At 40.4% G+C, this 22,914-nt stretch overlaps 3 protein-coding genes across 4 annotated transcripts in view; 2 read left to right on the forward strand and 1 right to left on the reverse strand.

Moving 5' to 3' along the window:
• LOC139152728 (ATP-binding cassette sub-family C member 4-like) overlaps positions 1-6,853 on the reverse strand; it is a 41,985-nt gene extending 35,132 nt beyond the window's left edge. The window contains exon 1 of the mRNA XM_070726041.1: positions 6,576-6,853. The gene's annotated coding sequence lies outside the window, so the exon portion shown is untranslated. The remainder of the gene's footprint in view (positions 1-6,575) is intronic.
• On the forward strand, positions 5,552-19,803 carry LOC139152727 (probable polyketide synthase 1). Of its 2 annotated transcripts, none has more exons than XM_070726037.1 (6): positions 5,552-5,692; positions 9,906-10,013; positions 10,265-10,367; positions 10,717-17,580; positions 17,979-18,335; positions 18,739-19,803. In XM_070726037.1, exons 2-4 carry the CDS (start codon positions 9,969-9,971, stop codon positions 15,423-15,425), a joined length of 4,857 nt encoding a protein of 1,618 aa, XP_070582138.1. In that variant the 5' UTR covers positions 5,552-5,692; positions 9,906-9,968; the 3' UTR covers positions 15,426-17,580; positions 17,979-18,335; positions 18,739-19,803. The 2 variants fall into 2 exon arrangements, with proteins under 2 accessions (XP_070582138.1, XP_070582139.1); XM_070726038.1 differs by having other exon boundaries at positions 5,562-5,692; positions 9,926-10,013.
• On the forward strand, positions 15,532-18,332 carry LOC139114931 (uncharacterized). Its single transcript, XM_070676849.1, has 2 exons — positions 15,532-17,580; positions 17,979-18,332. Exons 1-2 carry the CDS (start codon positions 15,532-15,534, stop codon positions 18,330-18,332), a joined length of 2,403 nt encoding a protein of 800 aa, XP_070532950.1.
• Positions 19,804-22,914: the final 3,111 nt, after the last annotated feature.

Here is a 22,914-nt window from a genome sequence, read left to right on the forward strand (position 1 = left end):
CTGTAAAATATTGCAAACTAAATACCGAACAAAAGGTGCATTTCACGAACACCCCCTAACATGTCTTAGGTGTAATCTATGTCAAAAAAATAATTGACAATTTATCAGATGTAAAGTTCAAGTAAATTACGACATCCAAATTTTGTTCAATTTGTGCGAGATCGGGAAATAAAACTCTGGTGCATACATCGGTAGAGCCATTCCATGATAGCAAATATCGACATTGCGTCTGGGGACAATTTGTCGTGTCTATTTTTATCTATATTTGATAGCAGCATGAATGTCCTTGTACTCAATAAAGAAGGCACTGAAATTACCAGTTAAAATTGGCTAACTACTACGATGGGTTGCGACGTTTTAGCCACATCGTTCACCCCACAACTACGTAACAGCCTATCACCAACCCGACATGCGAACAACCGGGTAGGCGAAGTTTATTCCTTAAATTTATGCCATTTTGATATTTATACGCCTACAGACTTGGAGCAAGTTTACGATCAAGTTTATCATCACTTCATAAACACGTTCAATAAAGAAAGCATTCTGCTATAAAGTTCGTGTCAATAAAATACCCTGCTGGTATAATTGTTTTGAAGTCCGAAGCTCTGCATTCAAGATTACAGTATGGTAGGTATTCTTTGAACTTTGAGCAAACAGAACGATGAATGTAAGCAAGGAATAAACTAGAAATATTTATGTGTTTATCACACGACACCAATGTTATGTCTTGTGTTGATAGCATTGTAGTTTTTTACAGAGTGATAGAGATATTGCAAATCTAGTTGGCGCGATCACTATGACATAATCAAGAAAAATATAAATTGACCGACATATCGACGTAGTTTACGGCTCTGCACGCATCGATATTACCATAGTCGCGACGGGGCCCGGGATATGTGCCGCTACGGACCACGCTTCTCTAGATAAAAATCACTCTCCATTTTGATGATTTTGAATGAATGTGTCTGTGGACTATTGTAGCTGCACAGTAAAATTTCTCAGATCATTTCTGCGCTGATCGCCATAAAATGCCGACGTTTTGTCAAGCGACGCCGCTCACCGGTACCATTTTTTGTATATCCATGACGGCGATTTTTCCCAACAAAATTTTTGAGGGACATTTTACCAATTTTCATGAATTTTGCTGTCATTTTTTATAATTATACACTGTTTAAGTGTATGAAGAGAGTGTACGCGTTAGCAGATGGCCGGCAGTTGTATCGGGCCAAGTGTCCTTGTAGCGTTTCTTATGACATCTACGTTACGCTTGAAACATTAACAACAACACAACTTATGTTCGTTGAATTTTATTGGTCAAAAACAACAACACGACTAATAAACATAAACAACAATACAAACAACAACAACAACCAGACTTCTTGGTTCCCTATGCTCAGAGGGTTGAGCCTACTGCAGCACTGAAAATTCCATGAACTTGATTTGTTCATGGATGTAAAAAATACATCCATCCAAAAATACATCCATGATTTGTTTGAAGTCCTGTCAGCGTGGCTAAACTTGACTGACATACAGTTCGCGTACGTTCAATAATGATTCTACATAAATCAGACTTGTTATCCAAAGACTCTTGATGTTGAAAGGTCAATTTAGACGTTGCCTGAATAAACACAGTGTCTGGAAATCGTTTGCTGAACGTGACACTCTATGCGATGATCGTTTTTTGGACGTGGGATTCTGTGCATGTGATGACCGTGATTTTCTATCCATTTGACATCACGATTGCCGAACAATGTCTTATCATGACAAATGTTTCAGAATTAAAGCAATGTGAAAGAACATCTTTCATCCGAAAAAGTGAAAGTTACAGTAATTTTTTCGGCTTCAGGCGTAAGCTTATGATCGACTCAAAACTTTTCAGTCCAACCATAGAGAATGACGTATATTTGACCTCGCTCTGCCTGCCATTTGTCAACTCACATACATGCACACTACAGATAGTGATTGACATTGCTCCATCGAGGTCCGTCGACAGCAGGACCTTGACTCCTATCTCTTATTCTTTTTGACTACGAAGAGTTAACTGTAATTAACTGTAATTATGACACCAATATTGCGCGCATCATTGTAAACACGTTTTTATTAGCCAACTGGCAAATCGTGTACTATCCAGTACGCGCTAACTGAGCACCCATGCAAGCTATATTTCGCATATTCGCTACATTTTAGCACTCAGTTCTTCTTTTTTTCGCCCAGTTTGACGCTCAGTTCGACGCTCACTTTGCCATTTCCAACGCTCAGTTCGACGCTCACTTTGTCATTTTCCACGCTCAGTTTGACGCTCACTTTGTCTTTTGCCACGCTCAGTTCGACGCTCACTTTGTCGAATTTGGGACCCTTACATACCTGGTTCGTATCTTCATTTTCTGGGAACAACAAAATTTTAAGATTCTTTTCGAATCTAATATAATTCATTTTTTACCAAAAAAATGTACAACAATGGCGCTTATACAGATTAGCGCATTCAAACGATCAACACGTAGCGACAGAGCCTCCTAAATAGACTAAATAAATAAAATTCCTGCGTTTTGAGTCACACAAGGAAAAACTCTGTTCAGTTCTGACAGAGTCTTGCACGCTTGGCAATCCTGCACATAAGCAAATCTGAGAGGCGCTGACCATGTCGAGTTTCCTTGTTAGACAAAACTATGCTCATTCAAACAGGACAGTGATTTGATGATTGAAACAGGATATCCTTGTTGTTGAAACAAGCAAACTGGACTCTTGTGTATCATAAATTTACTGAGTGCTACTACTGCTTGCCATATTATGTTTGTTTTTCAGGTTATTTCGATAGCATCGTAGCTGTAACTATTGGTGCTTTTTTCCTGACTATTTTTGTCATGTATCTCAATTGAAAGTTCTGGTTAAACACCAACTATTTAGCCTTTCAACACAGCGTCAATACGTGTAGCATGCATTGCTTAGTGTTATTTTAATTCTAGAATGCAGTCGACACATGTACAGGTTTTTATGTAAGGGTTTGTTCAATGATAAGTAAACTAATGAAATATTCTTGAGTCTTTTCACTGTTTTCAGGAAATTTTAAGAAATTTAATCAAGATAACGACTCCAGGCCGAATACAATAAGATGATATGCAGTCTTTTGATTTCTGACGGTATAGTATTAGAAAAAAAACAAAAGGACAAATTATCACTTTCCAGTGCGTGGCATGCTACAATTCTTTTGTTTCAAACCCACGCCATGAATAAATTAAAATGATGTTGACAGCTCATTATTAAACAGGTGTTTGAAATACAATAGAACACTGGGGTAGTACAGAATACTTCCATTGGGGATAAGTTACCGGGTGAATTTTTAAATGTTTAAATGAGTTAGACCATGTTATCGACACCGTGCTGGTATTTCGTTGCGCCAGTATTGTATTGTTCAATTACAGTCCCTCCACACACTATGTGGAGGGACTATGGTTCAATCGAGTGGTATTGCGTGGGAGTTATCGTGTCCAAGGACGCTAATGTATCTAGAGCGCGAAATACTGATTTTATTGCGCTAATTTTGAACATTGGGACAGAATAATAGGCAGTTTAAAATAATCAAAGTCACAGAATGCTCTCAAGAACGATATGGCATAAACCCTGTCTGTATAAGAATTTGAATACATTTATTTAAGCAAAAGTAGCATGCACAGTGGGATCCACCATTCTAAATTTGTGATCTGGATTTTATCCGATGATACACACCTTTCATTTCCTAAAAATAGTGTTTTTCCGACAAAAAGACATAGGAGAGGGATATTTCTAAAACATCCAGAAATGCACAGGGCTATCAAACCGTGCAGAAATGGCCATCTCACGGTACAGTACAGTGACAGTGAATATGTACAATTCAGAGACGACGGGTAGTTTTACATTTGCCTTGATCATGCATTCATGTCCTGTCACACAAAACACCTGACTCGTCACTTTGTGCAGCCTTATTTTTAATTCTTGATGATCTCTTGTTACCCCCTCTCCCGAGACATTTGAATTGATTGCGATAGACAGGCAAATAATAGTTGCCTGTTCTTCGATCATGACGAAACAATATTTGATCTGATACTCGGTATCTGCAGAGAATTGAAGTTCTTGAAGCACTATCATTGTTTTAAATCTCATGGCCGTCGTAATTATTCGATACTTTTGTATTACTAAGTTCAGAGTCCATGGAATGTCACGGTTCCATCGCACTTTATGGCACTACAGTATCTAGCACGACAATCGAGTCCTTGAACCGGATATAGATGATCCCTGCCTTTGTTTTCGTAAAATGTAGAAAAACAAACTAGTAGAATTTAGGATTTGGAAATATCTTGATGTGTAGTACTAGCAGTGAGGAACACGTGAATTTATCTCTATATGGTGCTGGGCTGGATTTATTATCTATTGCATCAGCCATTGGAATTTACGGCGTGCAAGCTCCGGTCTGACAGCCGTGACGTGCAACTCTGTGCCGGGAATAGAGTGACAGTAGTGACGATGAAAACACAATAATATCGACAAGCTATAAGCTACGTAGCTTTGTGGATACTGAAGTCGTAAAATTATAAAAAGTGTTACGTTGAATACTTTGAATACATCACTTGCACTTCACTCTTGTCACTGTGACGTATATGACAGTCCTATTGTTCTAGACTCGTCTTTAATTAGTAATTGAAACGTCAATTAACAGCTCGATATGACAAGGTGGACGTAGCACAAAAAAACTCGCCATCTCCACGAAAAGAATTTGTTGGTGCATCGCAGAATCTTCAGACTATGGTTGCTAGGGGGACAGTCCCACCATGTTATTGAACCCGTGCTGAAATTTCGTGACACCACAGTTGTTGTAGTCCAACTAGAGTGGAAATGCGATGGATTCGATGCGTTCAAGGGCGGGTAGCAAGACCGAATTTCAGAAACACGACCGCACATATTTGCTTTGATGTACAAAGTCAACAAAAATTCAACTCAGAATCATTTTAGCACTTGTCAAACTGTATGTTCAGGCGTAAACCCTGTACCTTGCAGATAGTTTGTATGGAACCATTGTTCAGGTAGCAATCAATCTACCAAGAGCTCGAGAACATAGAAAACACGGCAATTTTTGTTTCATTTCCATGACAAGAGACACACGTTGGTATAGAGAGAACTCATGCTTTGACAAAAATGTTGGGCCGGGTAATAGGGAAGGGTTGCCCTCAAAAACGACTATCAACTATATTTCTTTCGGGCTTTCTTCTTTTATGAGTATGTAACCGTTTTGGTTTTTCCCCCGTTGACTCCATGACTTCTTAAGCGCTGGTAAAAGGGCAACACGAGATGAGATGAGCGCTTACCATATATGGCAACAATATGTTTATCGCTTTCGAGTCCTAAGTCCTTACTGATGAAATGGTACATTTTACCCGGGCCGGACGTAAGCCTTAGTATATCCGCATTTGGAAGGTTATTTTTTTCAGAAATCATCTACTTTGAAGTGCCTAGAGAAAAAAAAAAAACAAAAACCAGGGCCCCTGGTTACCCCCTTCGCTCGATGAACAAAGAATATGATCACGAGTCACGTGACACAGAACAGCTTTCATAAGGCGGCCGGGGCCGTGGCAGAAATCAGAGAAGTCCGAGCATGAGACACCGCTCATCACTGCAAACTTAGACTTCACGTCCAAGAAGAATTGTATGACATATTCCTAAGGTGAGAATTTGTGGTGCCTTAAAGTTCTTGAAATTTGTCAGTTTGCTTGTAGTCATAGATTTGTTCATGGTTTATATCTATGCTTACCTGTACTTTATACGTCACAAAACGCAATTGTGAGTGGGAATGCTGTCATTTTTAAAGATTTCTTCACGGTTACTGTAGAACAACCGTGGTTTCTTGAACTATATCTGTAAACAGACCGTTCGTATTTCTTCCTTTTTCAAAACCCAGACGAATAACTCGAGTTCAAGCACAGGTCTCGATGTAACCTCTATCATGTTTCTCATTAACGTAATTACTGTGCCGTGTGACGACAGGACGAATACTTGCTCTTTTGAAGCATCTTTTGGTACTTACGTCATTACTTCACGTATTTGTATTTCAAGACTCTCTTACGCTTTGTTCAAGATTCGAATCTAATGAGAAGGACATCATTTCAACAATAAAAAATTATATATTCGACTGTCCTGTCAGAAAGCAAATCGTTAACATGGGGATGTAGGATGCTGGCACTTTTTCTTCTGTTCCAAAACTCAGACAATGTTTAAAAAGAAATTTTATATTTCTTCGTTTCACTTACGCAGTGTTCTCCCCAGGAATTTTCTGAGAGCATATCGGCTAATTTGCATAACAATTCAATTAATTGTCATGTTAATGAATTTCTATTGTTTTACCAAATGAGCAGTGGCCACTTGGGAGAACACTGTTTCGTTTTGCCTATTTGATCAAACCAGAAAGGTAATTAAATACAGGGCAACAGATCGTTTTGGCATTCTGTGTGAATGTGACAACGGCAGGCTCTTATTGCTTGGCCATTCTAATGAACTGACAGCTCAAGTTCAGTAGCATATGAAATTCAACGGTTTAAATGTTTTCTTACTTGTGATCGGGTACCTTCTACATCTTGTTTGACTTCATTACTCGATGTGCCAGTAGATTGCAGACCACGTGATTGAATCATGGATTTGTATGATATATCGGTTCTGGTTGGAAAGAAACAAGGACTGTTTCGTGCAACAGTTGCAGTAGGACGTCTCGATGCCAAGGCCTGTCCACCACTCGTATCATGTATTCATTATATCTCAATAATGTACCACGTGGCTACTTATGTTTCATCGCCGATGACCGTCAAGTGTCAGGGGTAGCCGACGAACCTGTCAGAACAAAAAGCTGTTTGTGTGCAATTTCTTTGCTATCGAACGCGCAATTTTTCAGTTATAGCTGGAGGGGAACGGGCGGGGCGGTCTTTCCTCATCAGTGGGCGGGGAAATCTCAACTCGGGTAACTTTGGTTTGCAGAAGGTCTATGCGGTACGCACTAGTACCCTTAAGCGGTATGATTCGGTCGCCGAAAGAGAGGCGTACGTCAAAGATTGTACTTTTGTCATGGAAAGACTGCTTTGGAGGGTAATTTTAGTGTGGAGAGCTAAGGCGGGAGCTTTTCGAGAGGGAAGAGGGGAAAATAATAGTTGGGTGGGCTCTAAATTTTGACTTTGTTTAAAATGTGTTGGGATAGCATATCGGCATTTACTGTGTAATTTATTGAAATAGGCTGGTCGGCTGCCCCAGATATATGCCTTCTTTCTGTACGAGTATTAAGGTCACTACCCCCTATAGGGCTATTGAAATGAACACGGCTATTGTAATGCTAAGTTTCCGGCGGAGTGGATACGATTCTTGAGGCTTGTATGTTCACTAACAGGAAACATTTCACAAGCATGTTACGAGATCATATCGAACGATCCAAAACGCTCGACGGGGAAGCTGACATTTCGGCTGTTGTTTAAATTACTGAGCTTTCTTTAAGAATTAAACGGTAAGAATTGCACTTCACCATGATCAAATTAGCAACCCTCCCTCTGCATGATTTGGGTGCAAATCAATAATCAACACCTGTTGGACATGTGTTAAAGAGCTGATACTGTACAATATATTGATTTGTCACTGACATCCTCGGTCGCACCATGCTTGTTATTGGCAGCGTTTTTCGACAGAACAACTTGTTCCTGTATATCAAGCATGGCTGTACCAGCACATCCAAACTTTTAAAACGCGCCGCGCCAACTTTTGTTTCTGTTTTTTTGGGGGGGGTTTATTTTATTTTATTTTTTTGCTTTTTTTTGGAGAATTTTGAGAAGACATTTTTAATTTATCAGGACGTACACTGTTTTAGCAACACTAAAACTCATTATCTACGTGTTCAAGGGTAAAATGGCCGTGATTTGAGTCTGTATAAACTTTTTCTTCGTCTTTAGGGAGCTACGTGTTATCCTGTTACTTGTTTCATACAACTTAGCATTTGTTATCAACGCTCATCAACTGTGATCATGGATACCGCGACTTCATTCAGATTCTGCCTGCACCATTCCATCATATTATTCATTTTGCTGACACAAAGTTGGAATTTCATGTGAAAGCAAGCCTGTTTATAATTGTTCGAAGTCGGTTGACCTGCCATCCCTGATGAATGTCACTCACGGCGCCACGCTGTTAACTTTTCACTTGGGTTGTTGACCACACGAAATAGTTCCACAACTCACTTCGTGAACTCTGTACTTCTCACAACAAGAGAACGGAATGAAAAACTGGCCGGGAACGACCCCCCCCCCCCCTCCTACTCTACTCCAGTATTTGATATTTTAAATCAAGTATTAATCGTTGCATACGTCATCGTTTTGCTGGAAATGAAATGCATCAATCATTGACCTCGAGGGTCTAGGGACAAGTCTGTTGTTATTTCGATTACAATAGAAAACAGACTTTCGTGTGATGCAATATTATTAGTATAAGCTGATGTTCGTTTAACTTAGGAAATGGTGTCTGTGTGTCCACCGCAATGCAGTCTCCGCTGTTTTGTTATGAGTTGTCCGAGGTTCAGATTAACCTCAACTGACTTTTTTCCTCGGTGACGGAGCTATTTTCGCTTAGGGTTGTACCTCTATGATTAGGTTAACAGGTCATAGTAAACATTAACAGTGCAGCACAGTTATTAACAGTTAGTCAGTTTGTTTTGTATTTACTGACTTACAAACGAAGCTTCCAACGCCCAGTGTATTATTTTGCCAATGATTGCTTAAAGGTAGAACGTGCCTCGGAGACAGATATTCGGACTCACAAACTTTTACAATATTCTGTTGGTCTACCACGTGTAGGGGCTTATTTCGAAGTTCATGGAGAAAATGAAATTTTCACAGGCTTTTTTTGTAAAAATAGAAAATATTTATTTTTCCTCATAGAGTTAATAACGCAGCGACGGAGGTCAATGGAGTTGATTTTGAAGTTAAAGTGTCTGTAAATATTGGGTAATTTGTTTCTACAGTACCAAATTTTGCATAGTGAGCCCTGATTTTTAATCTTGATTTACAAAGGGAATGGCTAAAAGTTCCCGTACTGAAAATCTGAGCAAAAGAGTAAGTCTGATATCTGTCTTTCTACACTTAAAGGAACGAAAAAGGAACATGTACGAGAAAAGTGACCGGAGAGAAGTGTCTAGTTTGTGTGTGATTTTAATTATCACTCAAGCAATGCGCCGTCATCGTGAAAATGTCAGGTGTAAATGCTATGGATGTTTTGGGGGTCTTGTTCAAAGTTGATTTATTTGCTGCAAGTGTTGTTTTACAGTCAGAGATGGCATAGCGGTTAGGGGTAGGGTTAGGGTTAGGGTTAGGGTTATCGAACACGTATTTAGTTGACTAGTTTTATAGTTTCATAATGTTAAGTTGTAGGGGTTAGCTAGGACAGGAACTTTACGGAAATTACTTCAAGTTAATTCTTGGGTAACGGTAGTTTGAAAGCTTTTGTGATTGATACAGTACTGGCGCCCTTCTAGCCCTCCCCAACACTTTCGAGTCATAGAATCAGTTCTCTAGCGAAACCGGAGTACCGACAGATGCCTTGATGTCGGCCTTTGCATTGTCAACGTTTAGTACATGTTTTAACCGTGAACGTGTAAAGAAAAAAGTTCTTAAAAAGCAGAAAAATGACGTTGAATTCCTTCTGTGTTGAACACATAAACAAGAACGGTGCTGCAACAACTGACAATTTGGCGACCTTCGGAAAGCGACTATAGAAGAGTTTTTCACATTTCCTGTGCTGATTTCATACCATTCGAACCCAACATAAGATAGAACGAATTAAAATTCTAACCATGGTTCTATCACTTCTGTCCTAAGATCATATTCTTGACAATCATATTTTGTGTTTCTTAATAGGGTGGTCATCATTTTCTCAGGGAGATATCATATAGACAAGACGTATTACGTTAAAGCACGACCATGCCACCTAGCAAAGAGACTGATTCATCATCGCCTATGCAACAGGTAGAGTGCCAATTCCTTTTCGGAAATGTTTTATGATCTCTCTCGCATGTGATCTAATATATGGTTTTTTGGATTTTTCGCAATCATACATGGATTATCTGACATTTCTAAGACGTAATCTTAACGTAATTAGCAGTTTTATTCACCAATGGTATTTGTACTGCCAACTGAATACAAAAATTACATAATGAACATGGCAATTGTAACTAAAATGAAAACTTGTACATTTCTCATTTGTCCAACATCGTTAGAGCTCCTATGGCACTCCTGGTGAAGATAGCGATCGATGGTCCCAAACTTCGCAAAGTCACGGTCAAGAATCATATGGATTTCCCATCGCTATTGTAGGAATAGGTAAGGGTTTTCGTACATGTAATTCACACCAATGACAAAATCAATGTATCACTTCTTCGCGGAAGCCAAAGCCATTTGTTTGCAAAACAATGTGCAATTGGCTTTTTGTTTACGTGACATAAGGTTAAACATTGAATCATACTACTATCTTTGTGATAAATGTCGCATATGCGTGTAATTCTCTAGATGTGATGTGTCCACAATAATATCGGATATACAACTTATCTATATGTCAACGTACGCAGGCGTCGCTTAAAGTCACTGTAGTCATGAAATGCTTTCTTCTATAAACCTGACGACATAGCCTATGTTGGTTTTGAGTTGTTTTACTCCCTTCTGTTACACACAGGTTGTCGAATGCCTGGCGGGGTCAGTTCGCCCGAAGGTTTCTGGGAAGTAATCAGTGAAGGCCGAGACACTGTCACTGAAATACCAAAGGAGAGATGGAACATCAATGAATTCTATGATGCAGACCAATCCAAATCAGGCAAGATGGTGACCAGAAGAGCAGGCTTTGTTGATGGTGTGGACCAGTTTGATCACGGCTTCTTCAAGATATCGCCCAGAGAGGCAGCATCTATGGATCCACAACAAAGACTGCTACTAGAGGTGGTAGAGGAAGCCTTTGAAGATGCCGGTATTGATCCAGATACCCAGAAGACCGACTGCGGTGTGTTTGTTGGAATTGGAATGATGGACTATGGCATGAGTAATGTCGATGCCTATCACATGAATCCCTACACAATAACAGGCAATGCACACAGTGTTGCTGCCAATCGCATTTCATATGCATTCAATCTTCAAGGCCCTAGCTATGCTGTCGATACAGCCTGTGCTGCATCAATGACAGCCATGCATCTTGCCTGCACTCATCTCTGGAATAAAGAATGTAAGGTTGCAGTTGTCAGTGGCTGTAACAGTCTTCTTATTCCAGAGGTAACCGTTGGTTTCAGTGCACTTGGGGTGTTGTCTCCAGAAGGCCGCTGCTGTCCATTTTCAGATGAAGCAAAAGGCTATGTCCGAAGTGAAGGCTGGGGCTCTCTCATCTTGAAACCACTTTCCAAAGCAGTTGCAGATGGTGATCATATCTACTCAGTCATCAGAGGAAGTGCGATTGCAGCAAATGGTTTCTGTGGAAGTCTTACAATGCCCCTGCAGGCAGCTCAAGAGTATGTCATGCATGAAGCCTATGACAGATTTAATCTGTCCATGTCGTCAGTTGATTACGTCGAAGCCCATGGTACTGGCACACCTGTAGGTGATCCTATAGAAGCACGTGCCATTGGCAATGCCTTCAGCCCACACAGGAAAACACCTCTGAAGATCGGGTCAGGGAAAAGTAATTTTGCCCACAACGAATGTGCTGCTGGCATCACAGCAACGATTAAGGCTTCATTGATGCTTTCTAAGCGTATGCTATGCCCAACAATCAACTACAAACGGCCAAACCCTGCAATTGATTTGGAAGAATTGAAGTTGGAAGTACAAACAACAAAAGACGAATTCTCATCTGAAAAGAAATATCGGATTGGTGTCAACAGCTTTGGTTTTGCAGGAGCCGTTGCTCACCTTGTCCTGGACGAGCCACCTAAGATTGGGAAAGAGTTGGAACGTCAATGTGGATGGAGTTTTGGTGGTGAAAATGAAGGAGTAGAAATCCCAATACCGTTGTCAGCCAAAAGTAAAGAGGCAGTGGATGATCTCGCAAGAAAGTGGCTGTCATTTCAAGATCATGATGATGCTCTTGGTGTTGTAGCTTGGCAAGCAACAAGACGAAAGCATCATGATTTCCGAATGGTCATTACAGCAAAATCGGGAGATGAGTTCAAACAGAACTTGCAAACTTACTTAGACGGAGCCTCTGTTGACTCAGTCATAACTGGTTCAGGCGCTGTCAAGCAACCAAAGATATGCATGCTCTTCCCAGGACAGGGACAACAATGGGCATCGATGGGGAGAAAGTTGTTTGAAACCGAGGAAGTATTTTGTGAAGTCATCTCTCAATGTGACGACATTTTCCAGAAACTCAGTGGATGGTCCCTTCTTCGTGATGCAGGTTTATTCAATGGAATATCATCATCAAAAACAAGGGCAAATCTCCCTGTCAACTCTGAAAACATCGTAGATGAGATGGAAGTTTCCCAGCCTGTTATCCTCTTCTTTCAAATTGGTCTGTTCCACTTGCTGAAACACTGGGGCATTAATCCAGCTGCTGTAGTTGGTCATAGTCTTGGTGAAGTTGCTGCCGCTTATGCTTGTGGAGGAATGACAATGGAAGAAGCAGTCACAGCCATATATCATAGAAGTATACAACAGGCAAAACTAAAGGGAGCTGGAGGAATGGCAGCTTTACGTCAATCAACTGAAGATGCTGAGAAATTATGTGCCGAGCGAGAAAACCTGTTCATTGCTGCTGTGAATGCACCCGGCTCAGTTACAATTGCTGGAGACATAAAGGCTATTGAAGAAATAGCAGTAAATAATCCCCAACAAGCGAAGCAGTTGCGAGTTCAATGTGCATTCCACACGCCATTCATGGATCCAATAGAGGAAACGTATCTACAAGCAATGGATGGTGTAGTTAAAACAACTAACAGGCATGACTCCGTCGCATTTTATTCTACCGTCGATGGCAAAAGATACAATGGTACATTTGATGGGTGCTACTGGTGGAAGAACATCAGAAATCCTGTTTCGTTCAGTGATGCTGTCGCAAACCTGATTGAAGAAATGGAACCTGATATCATAATTGAATGTGGTGCTTCAGCAACGCTCCTGTCATCTGTTAATAAAATCAACAAGTCAAGTAAGCAAGCAAGAAAACTTATGACTGTAGGAGTCGGGCAGAGGGATAAAGATGATCGCCATTCTCTGCTCAGGGCAGTTGCGTCATTGTATACAGCAGGAGTTGATATTGATTGGGGTAAACTGACCTACACCTCTCCAAAGTGGGCACCAATTCCGACATATCCATGGCAACATCACACTCATTGGACTGAACCTGAAGACAGGATGAAACGCCGGCTTGGACTTGAAGATAAAACCTTCAAAGGGCAAAATGGCAATGTCTCTGTCGATGTATTTCCCTACTTGGCTGACCACATAGTTGAGAATAAAATGGTATTCCCTGGTGCAGGTTATATAGAGTACAGTGTAGAAATGTACTTTGGAGAAACTGAAAACCCTGCCTTAAAAAACATACGTTTTCTGCGTGCCTTGATCTGGCCAGAAGATGACAGGAGTGGTAGACCTTCGAAAGAAAATGTTCCAATTCAAGCCTCAAAAGAAGGAGCATCCATTCAAATAACATCAGGGGATGCTGTACACTACACAGCAGAGATTGACACTCCTGTTCCAACTGATGAAATATACCAGTGCCTCCAGATCCCCAAAATAAGACAGAGGTGTGAAACAATGATATCTGGCGTTGAAGTGTACCAGAAACTTGCAGTGATTGGTTTACCATACGGGCCAAACTTTCAGGTGATTCAGCAGATGATGCTTGGCGATGGGGAAGCTGTTGCTGTGATGAGAAATGCCACTGATGAGAAACAGAGGGTTCAGACAACATTGCTGGATGGATGCTTTCAACTCATCATAGCCTCACTTGGTAAATTTACTTCGGCATATCTACCTGTTAAACTGGGGAAGATGCAGATGACTGTTCCTACACTTCCACTTGGAGAGCAATTGGTAGCATATGCTAAAATTACAGATTGTGACAGTACCTCAATCACTGGTGATGCATATCTATGTAACAACAGTGGGCAAGTTCTCATCAAGGTCGGTGGATTGGTGGCCCAAAGCCTTCAAGATAGCAGTTCTGGCATCGATCTTGAGTCCAGTCTCTATGTAACGGAGTTGCAACCCATAAAATCATGTTTACCCCCCACTGCTGAAGTGTGTTCTGTATTTGCAGAAGAAAACCTGTTCAAGCTTTTCCCAGCTGACATGAATGTAGTGTCAAGAACAGAAGCAGTTATGCCATCTATCAAGACCATTTGCAAATCGTACATCAAGCATGCACTTGATGGTTTAAATGATGATGAGATCGCAGAAAGAAACGGAAGGTATATAAGAAGACTGAAAGCCATAGCAAATGATGATACAGTCGAGACCCTGGATCTAGAAGAAATCCCTAAGGCCATAGAAAAAGTTGCTTCCATTGTTCCAGATATATCCCAAGAATTGAAAATGGTCAAGACTATGGGTGATGCTCTACCAGATACGCTCAAAGATCCTGACATTGGTGTCTCATTACTGTTTGCACCAGACAGTCTTGCCCTCTACTTTGCTGATGCACTGACCATTCGTCTGTTTTATGAAGCTGGAGCAGAGGCAATAGCAAGAGCTGTCAAAAAGGCACAAACACAAAAGCAAGTCGTTAGAATCCTAGAAGTAGGAGGAAGAATGGGTGGACTGTCAAAATACATACTGAGCTTGTTGAAAGAGGAAGTAAAGACTAAGGAAGTCGAATATATTTTCACCGACCTGAGTGCTTCATTCTTCTCCCATGCACAACAATGCCTTGAAGAGTTTCCACTGGTCAAGTACAAGCAGTTGGACATAGAAAAAGACATTGAAGTTCAAGGATTCATCCCTGGTAGTATTGACATTGTGGTGTGTCTAGATACACTTCACTCTGCTGTCGATGTTAATAACGGTATGTACCACATGCAAAATCTCCTCTGTGAAGACGGTTGGTTGTTCATGTACGAAGCTACCAATTCTAATTATATGACTGAGTTGGTCTTTGGTTCCTTACAACTATGCTGGGTGTATGAAGACTTTCGGGAGGAATCCTGCTGGCTACCACGTACAGGTTGGGAGAACCTCTTCGTAGAAAATGGTTACACTGATGTTGTAAGTGTGTCAACCCCAGAAGAACTGCTGCACAGCATCGTGGTTGGCCGCAAAGCAACAACGCCCAAAGACCCTGGGAATATGGTAGATGTCGTTGATAGTCAATGGTTCCTTCTTGGATGTAACGATGACACAGTTCAGACTATTCTGAATAATTCAATGCAGGAAGCCTTGCACTGTGATGAAGAATCCTAGCATTGATGACATCAAAATTCTCTGTAACAACAAACTGGCGGATGTTGTATACTGGTGTGGAGAATGGGATGCAAAGCTTCATTTCCTCCTTGAGCTGCTGAAAGCCATGGACAACCATGAAGATACAATTAGTAGCATTTACATAATCACACAAGGAGCTTACAAAGACAAAGGAAATATGTGGTCGCATGCAGCATTTGGGCTTGCTGGGTCAGCATGCAATCATATTAAATCTGGTTGTGTGTACTATGTGGATCTTGATTCTCAACAGTCCCTTCAGCAGAATGCCCAAATGCTGTGCACCATCCTCAGTGATAAAGAACAGCCAGAAAGAACGCTTGTAATCAGAGGAAACAGTATTCTATGCCAAAGAATCATCAATGCTCCAAAGCCAGAGGTCAATTCCAAAAATGTCAAGTACTGGCGCCTTGAGCAAACCATTCACGGTGATGGAAGAGGAACATCGTTAGATGACATGGGATTCAGTGCATTGCCAGATATGACCCTAAAGCCTGGCAAAGTTATTGTCAAGATTCATGCTGCAGCACTCAATTTTAAGGATGTAATGATGGCTCATGGTATGCTGGAAGGACTAGAAGTTGATGAGACAAGGTACCGTTTTGGCCTTGAGTGTTCTGGTGTGGTTGAAGAAGTTGGCGAGGGAGTCGATCATCTTAAGGTTGGGGATGAAGTAATTGCCTTCACCAAGACCAGCTTTGCCTCTCATGTCATCAGTGATGCCCGTTTCGTGATTCCTAAACCAAAACATCTCAGCATGGTAGATAGTGCGGGTATTAGTGTAGCTTTTACAACTGCTTATCACAGTTTGATTGAACGGGCAAATTTACGGAAGGGAGAGACTGTCCTTATTCACTCAGCATGTGGAGGAGTTGGTTTGTCTGCCATTCAGATTGCAAAGATGCAAAGGGCAACAGTCATATGCACAGCCGGATCAGAGGAAAAACGCGCCTACCTCAGGAATGAATTGGGAATCGAATATGTCACAGATTCCAGATCTGATAAGTTTTATCATGACGTCATGAAATGGACCAATGGTAAAGGCGTAAATGTCGTTCTCAATTCTCTATATGGTAGACTGATGGAAAGAGGGCTGGCTTCACTTGCTCCAGGTGGAAGATTCTGTGAAATTGGGAAACGTGACATCTTGGAAAATTCACAGCTAGATATGAAGATCTTCCTTGAAAACAAGTCTTTTCTCTCCTGTCAGATTGATATCAGACTTCGACAGGACCGTGATGGTGTACAGTACACACTGGAACAAGTTGCACGCCTTTTCGAAGAAAGAAAACTGAATCCAATCCCGACAAAAGTTTTTCACATTGCTGATTACTTGGAAGCATTTAGAATGATGGCTAAAGGACAGCACATTGGTAAAGTGGTCTTTGAAGTCGGTGATTACGTCCCAGACAAGTTCGATCTTCATGGTGATATATTCCATGAAAAGGCAACGTATCTCGTAACTGGTGCTTTTGGTGGTGTTGGTCAAGCTCTTGTTCGCTGGATGCAAAAGATGGGAGCAAAACATCTGGTGATGGTATCCAGGAGTGGAGCAAAGTCAGCTGCTGCTCATCGCACACTAGAGTTCCTGAAGCGTAAAGGAGTCGAAGTTCATGCATTTGCAGCTGATGTGTCCGATTATGATAGTATACACAGAATCCTTGACCAACTGAAATCTAACAGTGACATTCCACCACTGAGAGGTGTCTTTCACCTGGCTGGAGTGGTCGACGAAACTCTTCTGCCGGACTTGACGCCAGAGCAACTTGACATTGTGATGCAATCTAAAGCTGAGAGTGCCCATCATTTACATGAGCTGACAAAGGAAGAACAACTGGACATTTTCCTCTTGATGTCATCAGTTTCAACTCTGAGAGGACAATCAGCACAACCAGCATACTGTGCAGCAAATGCAGCACTTGATGCCCTGGCAGAATACAGACATAAAATTGGCCTACCAGCACTGTCACTGCAGATGGGCGCTGTAAGAGGTGCAGGATACCTTGAAGGCCGAGCAGACACAACTAAAGTTCTGGAAGGCCAAGGATTTTGCACGCTTCACATCAATGAAGTTACTGAATTCCTTGGAAGGCTTCTGAATGGGTATACAAAGCCGGTGGTGTGTTTTGCTAACCAGGTAAGAGACTTTTATCTTACCATTGTTATATTTACATACTCATAGCTATAGATATCTTAATGGTTTGCTTATTAATAATAGGAATTGCACATCCAAATTTAAAAACGTTGGCATGTTGAAGTTAAGAAGATACCATTTCGTAGATAGAGGTATCATTTACTCCAAACAATTTGTGGTGTGTAGGCAGTCTAACTACACACAGACTTCACAATTATTATGTGATGAGCATATTCACCGGAGACAATCGAATGTGTAGTGCGCAATATCTTGATGTCCTAGATATATTTTGTACATAGTTTCATGAAGAAGACTTTTAGATAAAAATATAACAATAGTTCCTATAGTAGAGGGGCGTAGTAGTCCATTTACCATAATGTGTGATTTTTTTTGCACACCAGGACTGGACTGCAGCAGCTAACTTCACCCATCAAACCAACCTCAAATTTCGCCACCTGATGGATGACTCTAGTCTGAACAAAGCTGACTGCCAGCTTTCCCTTGAAGACTTGGAAAACATGGTCAAAAATAAACTAGGCCAGATGATCTGTCAATCGCCCGAAGACATTGATATCACCAAACCAATGATAGACTATGGAGTAGACTCCCTCATGGCGGTGGAGATGGTCACATGGGCTTCAAAAGAACTTGATGTCATAATCTCACAACTTGATATTTTGGGTGGCATCAGTACATCTGTATTGTTGGAGAAAGCAGTCGAAAACAACGTAGTCCTTCCATTGATGGAAAGCTAAATTGTGAGTATAGGCTACAGAGATTTCTGTACACAGTCATGTTCTATCAATGAATCCTTGAACAAAAATCACATTTTTTTTTCAAAATCATTAAGTACAATGATTGCCTTACTTTTTGTGTGATAAATAGTTTTCTTGCAAAGGTTTGAAAAAGCAAAATGCACTTTCAGCCCCATACTCGATTATCAAAAGTATAATCAGCGGTCACACGATTTTGTGAATGCCAAATTCTTAGCCAACCAAGGTTATCATTTCAGAATCATATGTTGCAACGTTTGTTTAGATTTCTGTTTCAAACTATCGGAAGTTAGGAGTTAAGTGTGATATCTCAGATAAAGGACATGACAACAGTCAATTGCGCATGTCTGCAAAACATTGACGTAACGTACTTTCTTCCTTTCAACAGGCCCATGGTTATTTCACCGGCAGAGGAATCAAATCCAATCAGCCAAGTATATTATCTGATCCGCCAACAACACTCAGCTCTACGTGCTTTGTGCACTGCATGAAGTGGTGTATTTGATCAGTTTCTCGATGGAACATTTTCAGAAACACAATTACCTAACTTGCCTTTATTCCAATCATGTGATTTTCGGACTGAAGATCGATTGCGAACTGAAGTTTTGCCTTTCTGTACTGCCTTTTAACCTTCTGATATAATCGTTCCGAAATGCTAAGTCTTATAAGCCTTCTTCGTGACGAATATATTAAGATAAAGGACTCTTAGGACAATAATAAGAACACGGTGTTTAAACCTGTCACTAATCATTTAAATATAGTTAAAATAACCTTGAAAAGTCAGTACATATTAACGGGGAAACAGAATGAATACGATTTTTACATGTCAGTCTTTTCTACTAGACTTGGTTTGCATTGTACTATATCAATATGTATATATATTAAACAAAGTATCATCTGCGTATATTATGTAAGTAATGTAATCTTGAGAATAGTACTGTTAATTTTAGAGTTGTAATAAGCTTTTCCCTCTTCAACAAAGATGGATTTCTGTATGTATATGTATAATAGAGTGTTTGTATCTGCTTGATTCGCTTGTTTGTTATTTCTCTCACTTTTTCCAGGGTGTGGAAAGAAAATGTAAACAACACAGTTCAATTTTATCACAATTTATAACGCTAAATGGTCCTACCCTGGAACAAAAAAGGGCATACGGTGTCCTCTGGGCTCAGTATTATACGTACAGAAATACACCATATCTTTGCGAGTTTGCGCATGTGGCTATTTGCCCTTTGCTATATTCGATTTACAAATTTAACCAAATAGGGTCATGGACATAGTTCTCAAAACTATACTGCAACATCTTTCTCTGTTTCTTTGTATTCCGAAGTTTGTTTATGGTTTTGTTGTCTTTTTGAGGATAATTTTGGTGTTATATCGCTTTGAGTCAGTCTGCTACATTTTTATGTATATATGTATGATATAAAATAAAATACATGTCAGTGGAAAATAACATTGTCTTTGAAGTCTTATTTAAATAATAAGAGTAATATGTTTGTGCATTCTTTGCTACACCAGTTTGCTACACCAGTTAATTTTGACAAGTGAATTTGAGATATCTATTCGAGATATCTATTCCCTCTAGAACTAAATCTCTGATTCAAATGTTGATTTTCATTTTCTATTTTACCATGGTTAGGTTATGAATAGTGCAGGTGTATATCTGATCCTTCAAGTTTCAGACACACACGTAGAAATCAAGCACACAGAGAAAAGATATTTTTGACTTACCGTAGAATGCGTCCCGGGGACAGATAATGGGACTCTTCCGATTTCGCCTTCCACTTATACGGCTAATTTTGACGCTCATGGAGCAACTTTAGTCTTTTCTATCTTATTTTTGTGAAAATCGGAAATTCAATTTTACCTTTTAAGTTTACAAGGGATAGCGGTCATCTTCAATTTTATGGATTGGTAAAAAGTTGGTCTTTTTTGCATCCTCAAGTTCCATATTTTTTTGGGATGAGCCCTGATTTTTATTCTTGAAGCCGAAAGATAATTCTCTATCGTTTTCTGACAGAAATTTTGAGCAAAAGTTTAAGTCTTTCAATTTCTAGGGGCACACAACCTTCATGAGTTGCCGCTAAATTAGAGTTCTCATGAGGTAATTGGTAATTTTGAAGCATCCAACATAATTTTCATAGGAGAGTAGGCCCTAAAAACTGCCCTGCCAGCCATGAAAATAGGCTGCAGTATGTTCTCGATGAAAAGAAATTTCGGTTGTAGCCCAGCTGTAGAACATTTTGCTCGGAGTTTATTTATTTATTTATTTATTTATTTATTTATTTATTTATTTATATGTATTTATATTTTGTTTCCAAGCTTGTAATAAGAAGCTAGATTACTTAGAAACGTACTTTTAATCGAAGCTCAAGTGAACTAAAAGAATGACAGAAAATCGCAATACAATGTAAAGGAACCCAGAGCTGAGTTTGGCCAATGTAGTTAAAACGAATATTAAATGATTGAACGATGCCGCAATTTTTTTCGCAATAAATTGTGATATCTTACCTTTATATCAAGGTCTTTAGCAAATTATATTTTTGTAGGATGCATTTATCGAGATTCAAGCAGGAAGGACGCTCCTCACGGTGTTCTCAACTCAGTTGGACGGGACTGTGATCTTCCTTATTGCAGCATGAAGACGGCTAAGAGTATTCATGGTGGGTTTTCCAGGTTTCAAATTCATCATCGCTAGAAAAGACTCTTAGCGAGACAATTTATTTAGAGAAAGGATGTTGAAAATAAAAGCCGCGATTGTTTGTGACTTTTGCTATTCACGTAACAACTCTTTCATTGGAATTATTCTCTGTGTATAACTGTATACCTTCGTATCGCAAACACAGACACTTGAGAAGTGACCTTTCAACTGAACTAACATTTAATCATTTGCGCATGACCTGTTAATTATTTGAGCTGCTTTAAAGGTTGACCTTATCTCACTTTAAAATTCCTACATTCTACTGCAGTTCGCGTACATTTGCTTTGTTCAGCGATCTACAACCCCAAACCTGATAATTGGCAATTTTTCGAGTTTAATACGCATATTGAAAATGATAGTTTTAAACCGTTGCTCATATTTTATCATGTTTTGTCCAAGACAACCTTGAACTGTATTTTTCGTAATAAAGAATATAAAGGTCTGAGTGTAACTTTTCTGATCACAAAATAATTACAAACAACAGTCTACCATTATCTGTCTATATTAACGTTTTCGGATAAAATTATCGTCCACAAAACGTGGTGATGAAAATTTCATATTTTTCTCAACATGTTTCAATTGAATCAACCATAGCCGTGGACCATATTCTTTTTCACGGTGTGTTCTGCCTTGCTACGCTAGACAAAGAATTTCAGCCCCCGAAGTCACTGCACTCTGTTGCATGGTTGTCTGTGACACGTGTTGGACCATTCTCGCGAGCCAGAGCAATAATTTCCGCTCCGCTGACCTACGCAAAAACGGGTAGCGCTGAGCTGTTGCTGTAAAGAGGCGCGTGGTTTACGACGATGTGTTGGACAGGCAAAGTTTATTCACGGGCGATCAGATGACCGCTTTTTCAATCAACTGAATCAAGGACGGTCTGATATTGTTCGCCGTAGACCAGTATCCGGGTTACAGGCAGGTAAATTATGCGGAAAGACTGCAATCAATCTAGACTTGGTTCAAGTCTGTGATTTGTGAGTGTTTGGGTGAGGTGAATGCAATGATTTGTATTCTGTTTTCAAATGAAACGAGTGAGTGGGGTGAACGCGATAGGCGGGGTGAGCGCTATACAGGGGAGTTTCACCCGTTAATCCGGCAGAAACTAACTCACTACCGCGCAGATTCAAAGGCAACGCATTCGATGGCAAGGAAAACCTGGCTTGGGCAGCCAAATTCAAATAGGTTTGTATGAAATAGCACAGACACAAGAGAAACTGTTGCAAATGATTCTTTTATTCGCCGACTGGAACCAAATGTACCGTCAGTCCGGTGAAGAAAACAACGTTTTCTGCATTCCTCCATCGTCGGCGTCAAAATTTGCACACTTGCGTCATTTGAAATAAAGTTGGGTGATGGATGTGTTACTATGAAAGACGTTTGATATGATTGTCAAAAGGCATAAATTTCAACACTCATGCTGCGTCAAGCCGTCAACACCTATTTAATATGGTAGGCTACTGAGCCATTCATCATGTTCAATTTTTACCGAGTCTGTTCAAACGCTTCTCTACTGGTGGATAGAGAGGAATGTTTGATGTCCGTGTTTGATGCAGTCCCGATGTATACGCTTTACGTTTTGACTTAATCAAGGTTACTCTGCCCCGACCGATGGCGATAAAGGAACCGTAACCCAGCCCGACCGGTGGGGTTAGAGTAACGTTACTCTACCCCGACCGGTGGGGTTAGAGTAACGTTACTCAGCCCGACCGGTGGGGTTAAACTAACCGTAACCCAGCCCGACCGGTTGGGTTAAACTAACCGTAACCCAGCCCGACCGGTGGGGTTAGCGTAACCGTTACTTGATTCAACGTCAGTATGCGTCACTAATACAGTAATTGAAATCTGCAGTGAGTACAGCAA

Source organism: Ptychodera flava, chromosome 16 (assembly GCF_041260155.1).
Source record: "Ptychodera flava strain L36383 chromosome 16, AS_Pfla_20210202, whole genome shotgun sequence".
Taxonomy (NCBI): domain Eukaryota; kingdom Metazoa; phylum Hemichordata; class Enteropneusta; family Ptychoderidae; genus Ptychodera; species Ptychodera flava.

Bases quoted from the DNA above. Each gene is read 5' to 3' on its own strand.
- LOC139114931 (XM_070676849.1), top strand. From the start codon at position 15,532: ATGGACAACCATGAAGATACAATTAGTAGCATTTACATAATCACACAA. The intron at 17,581-17,978 runs GTAAGAGACTTT...TTTGCACACCAG, and splicing joins TGGTGTGTTTTGCTAACCAG to GACTGGACTGCAGCAGCTAA.
- LOC139152727 (XM_070726037.1), top strand. From the start codon at position 9,969: ATGCCACCTAGCAAAGAGACTGATTCATCATCGCCTATGCAACAG. The intron at 10,014-10,264 runs GTAGAGTGCCAA...CAACATCGTTAG, and splicing joins CATCATCGCCTATGCAACAG to AGCTCCTATGGCACTCCTGG. The intron at 10,368-10,716 runs GTAAGGGTTTTC...TGTTACACACAG, and splicing joins CATCGCTATTGTAGGAATAG to GTTGTCGAATGCCTGGCGGG.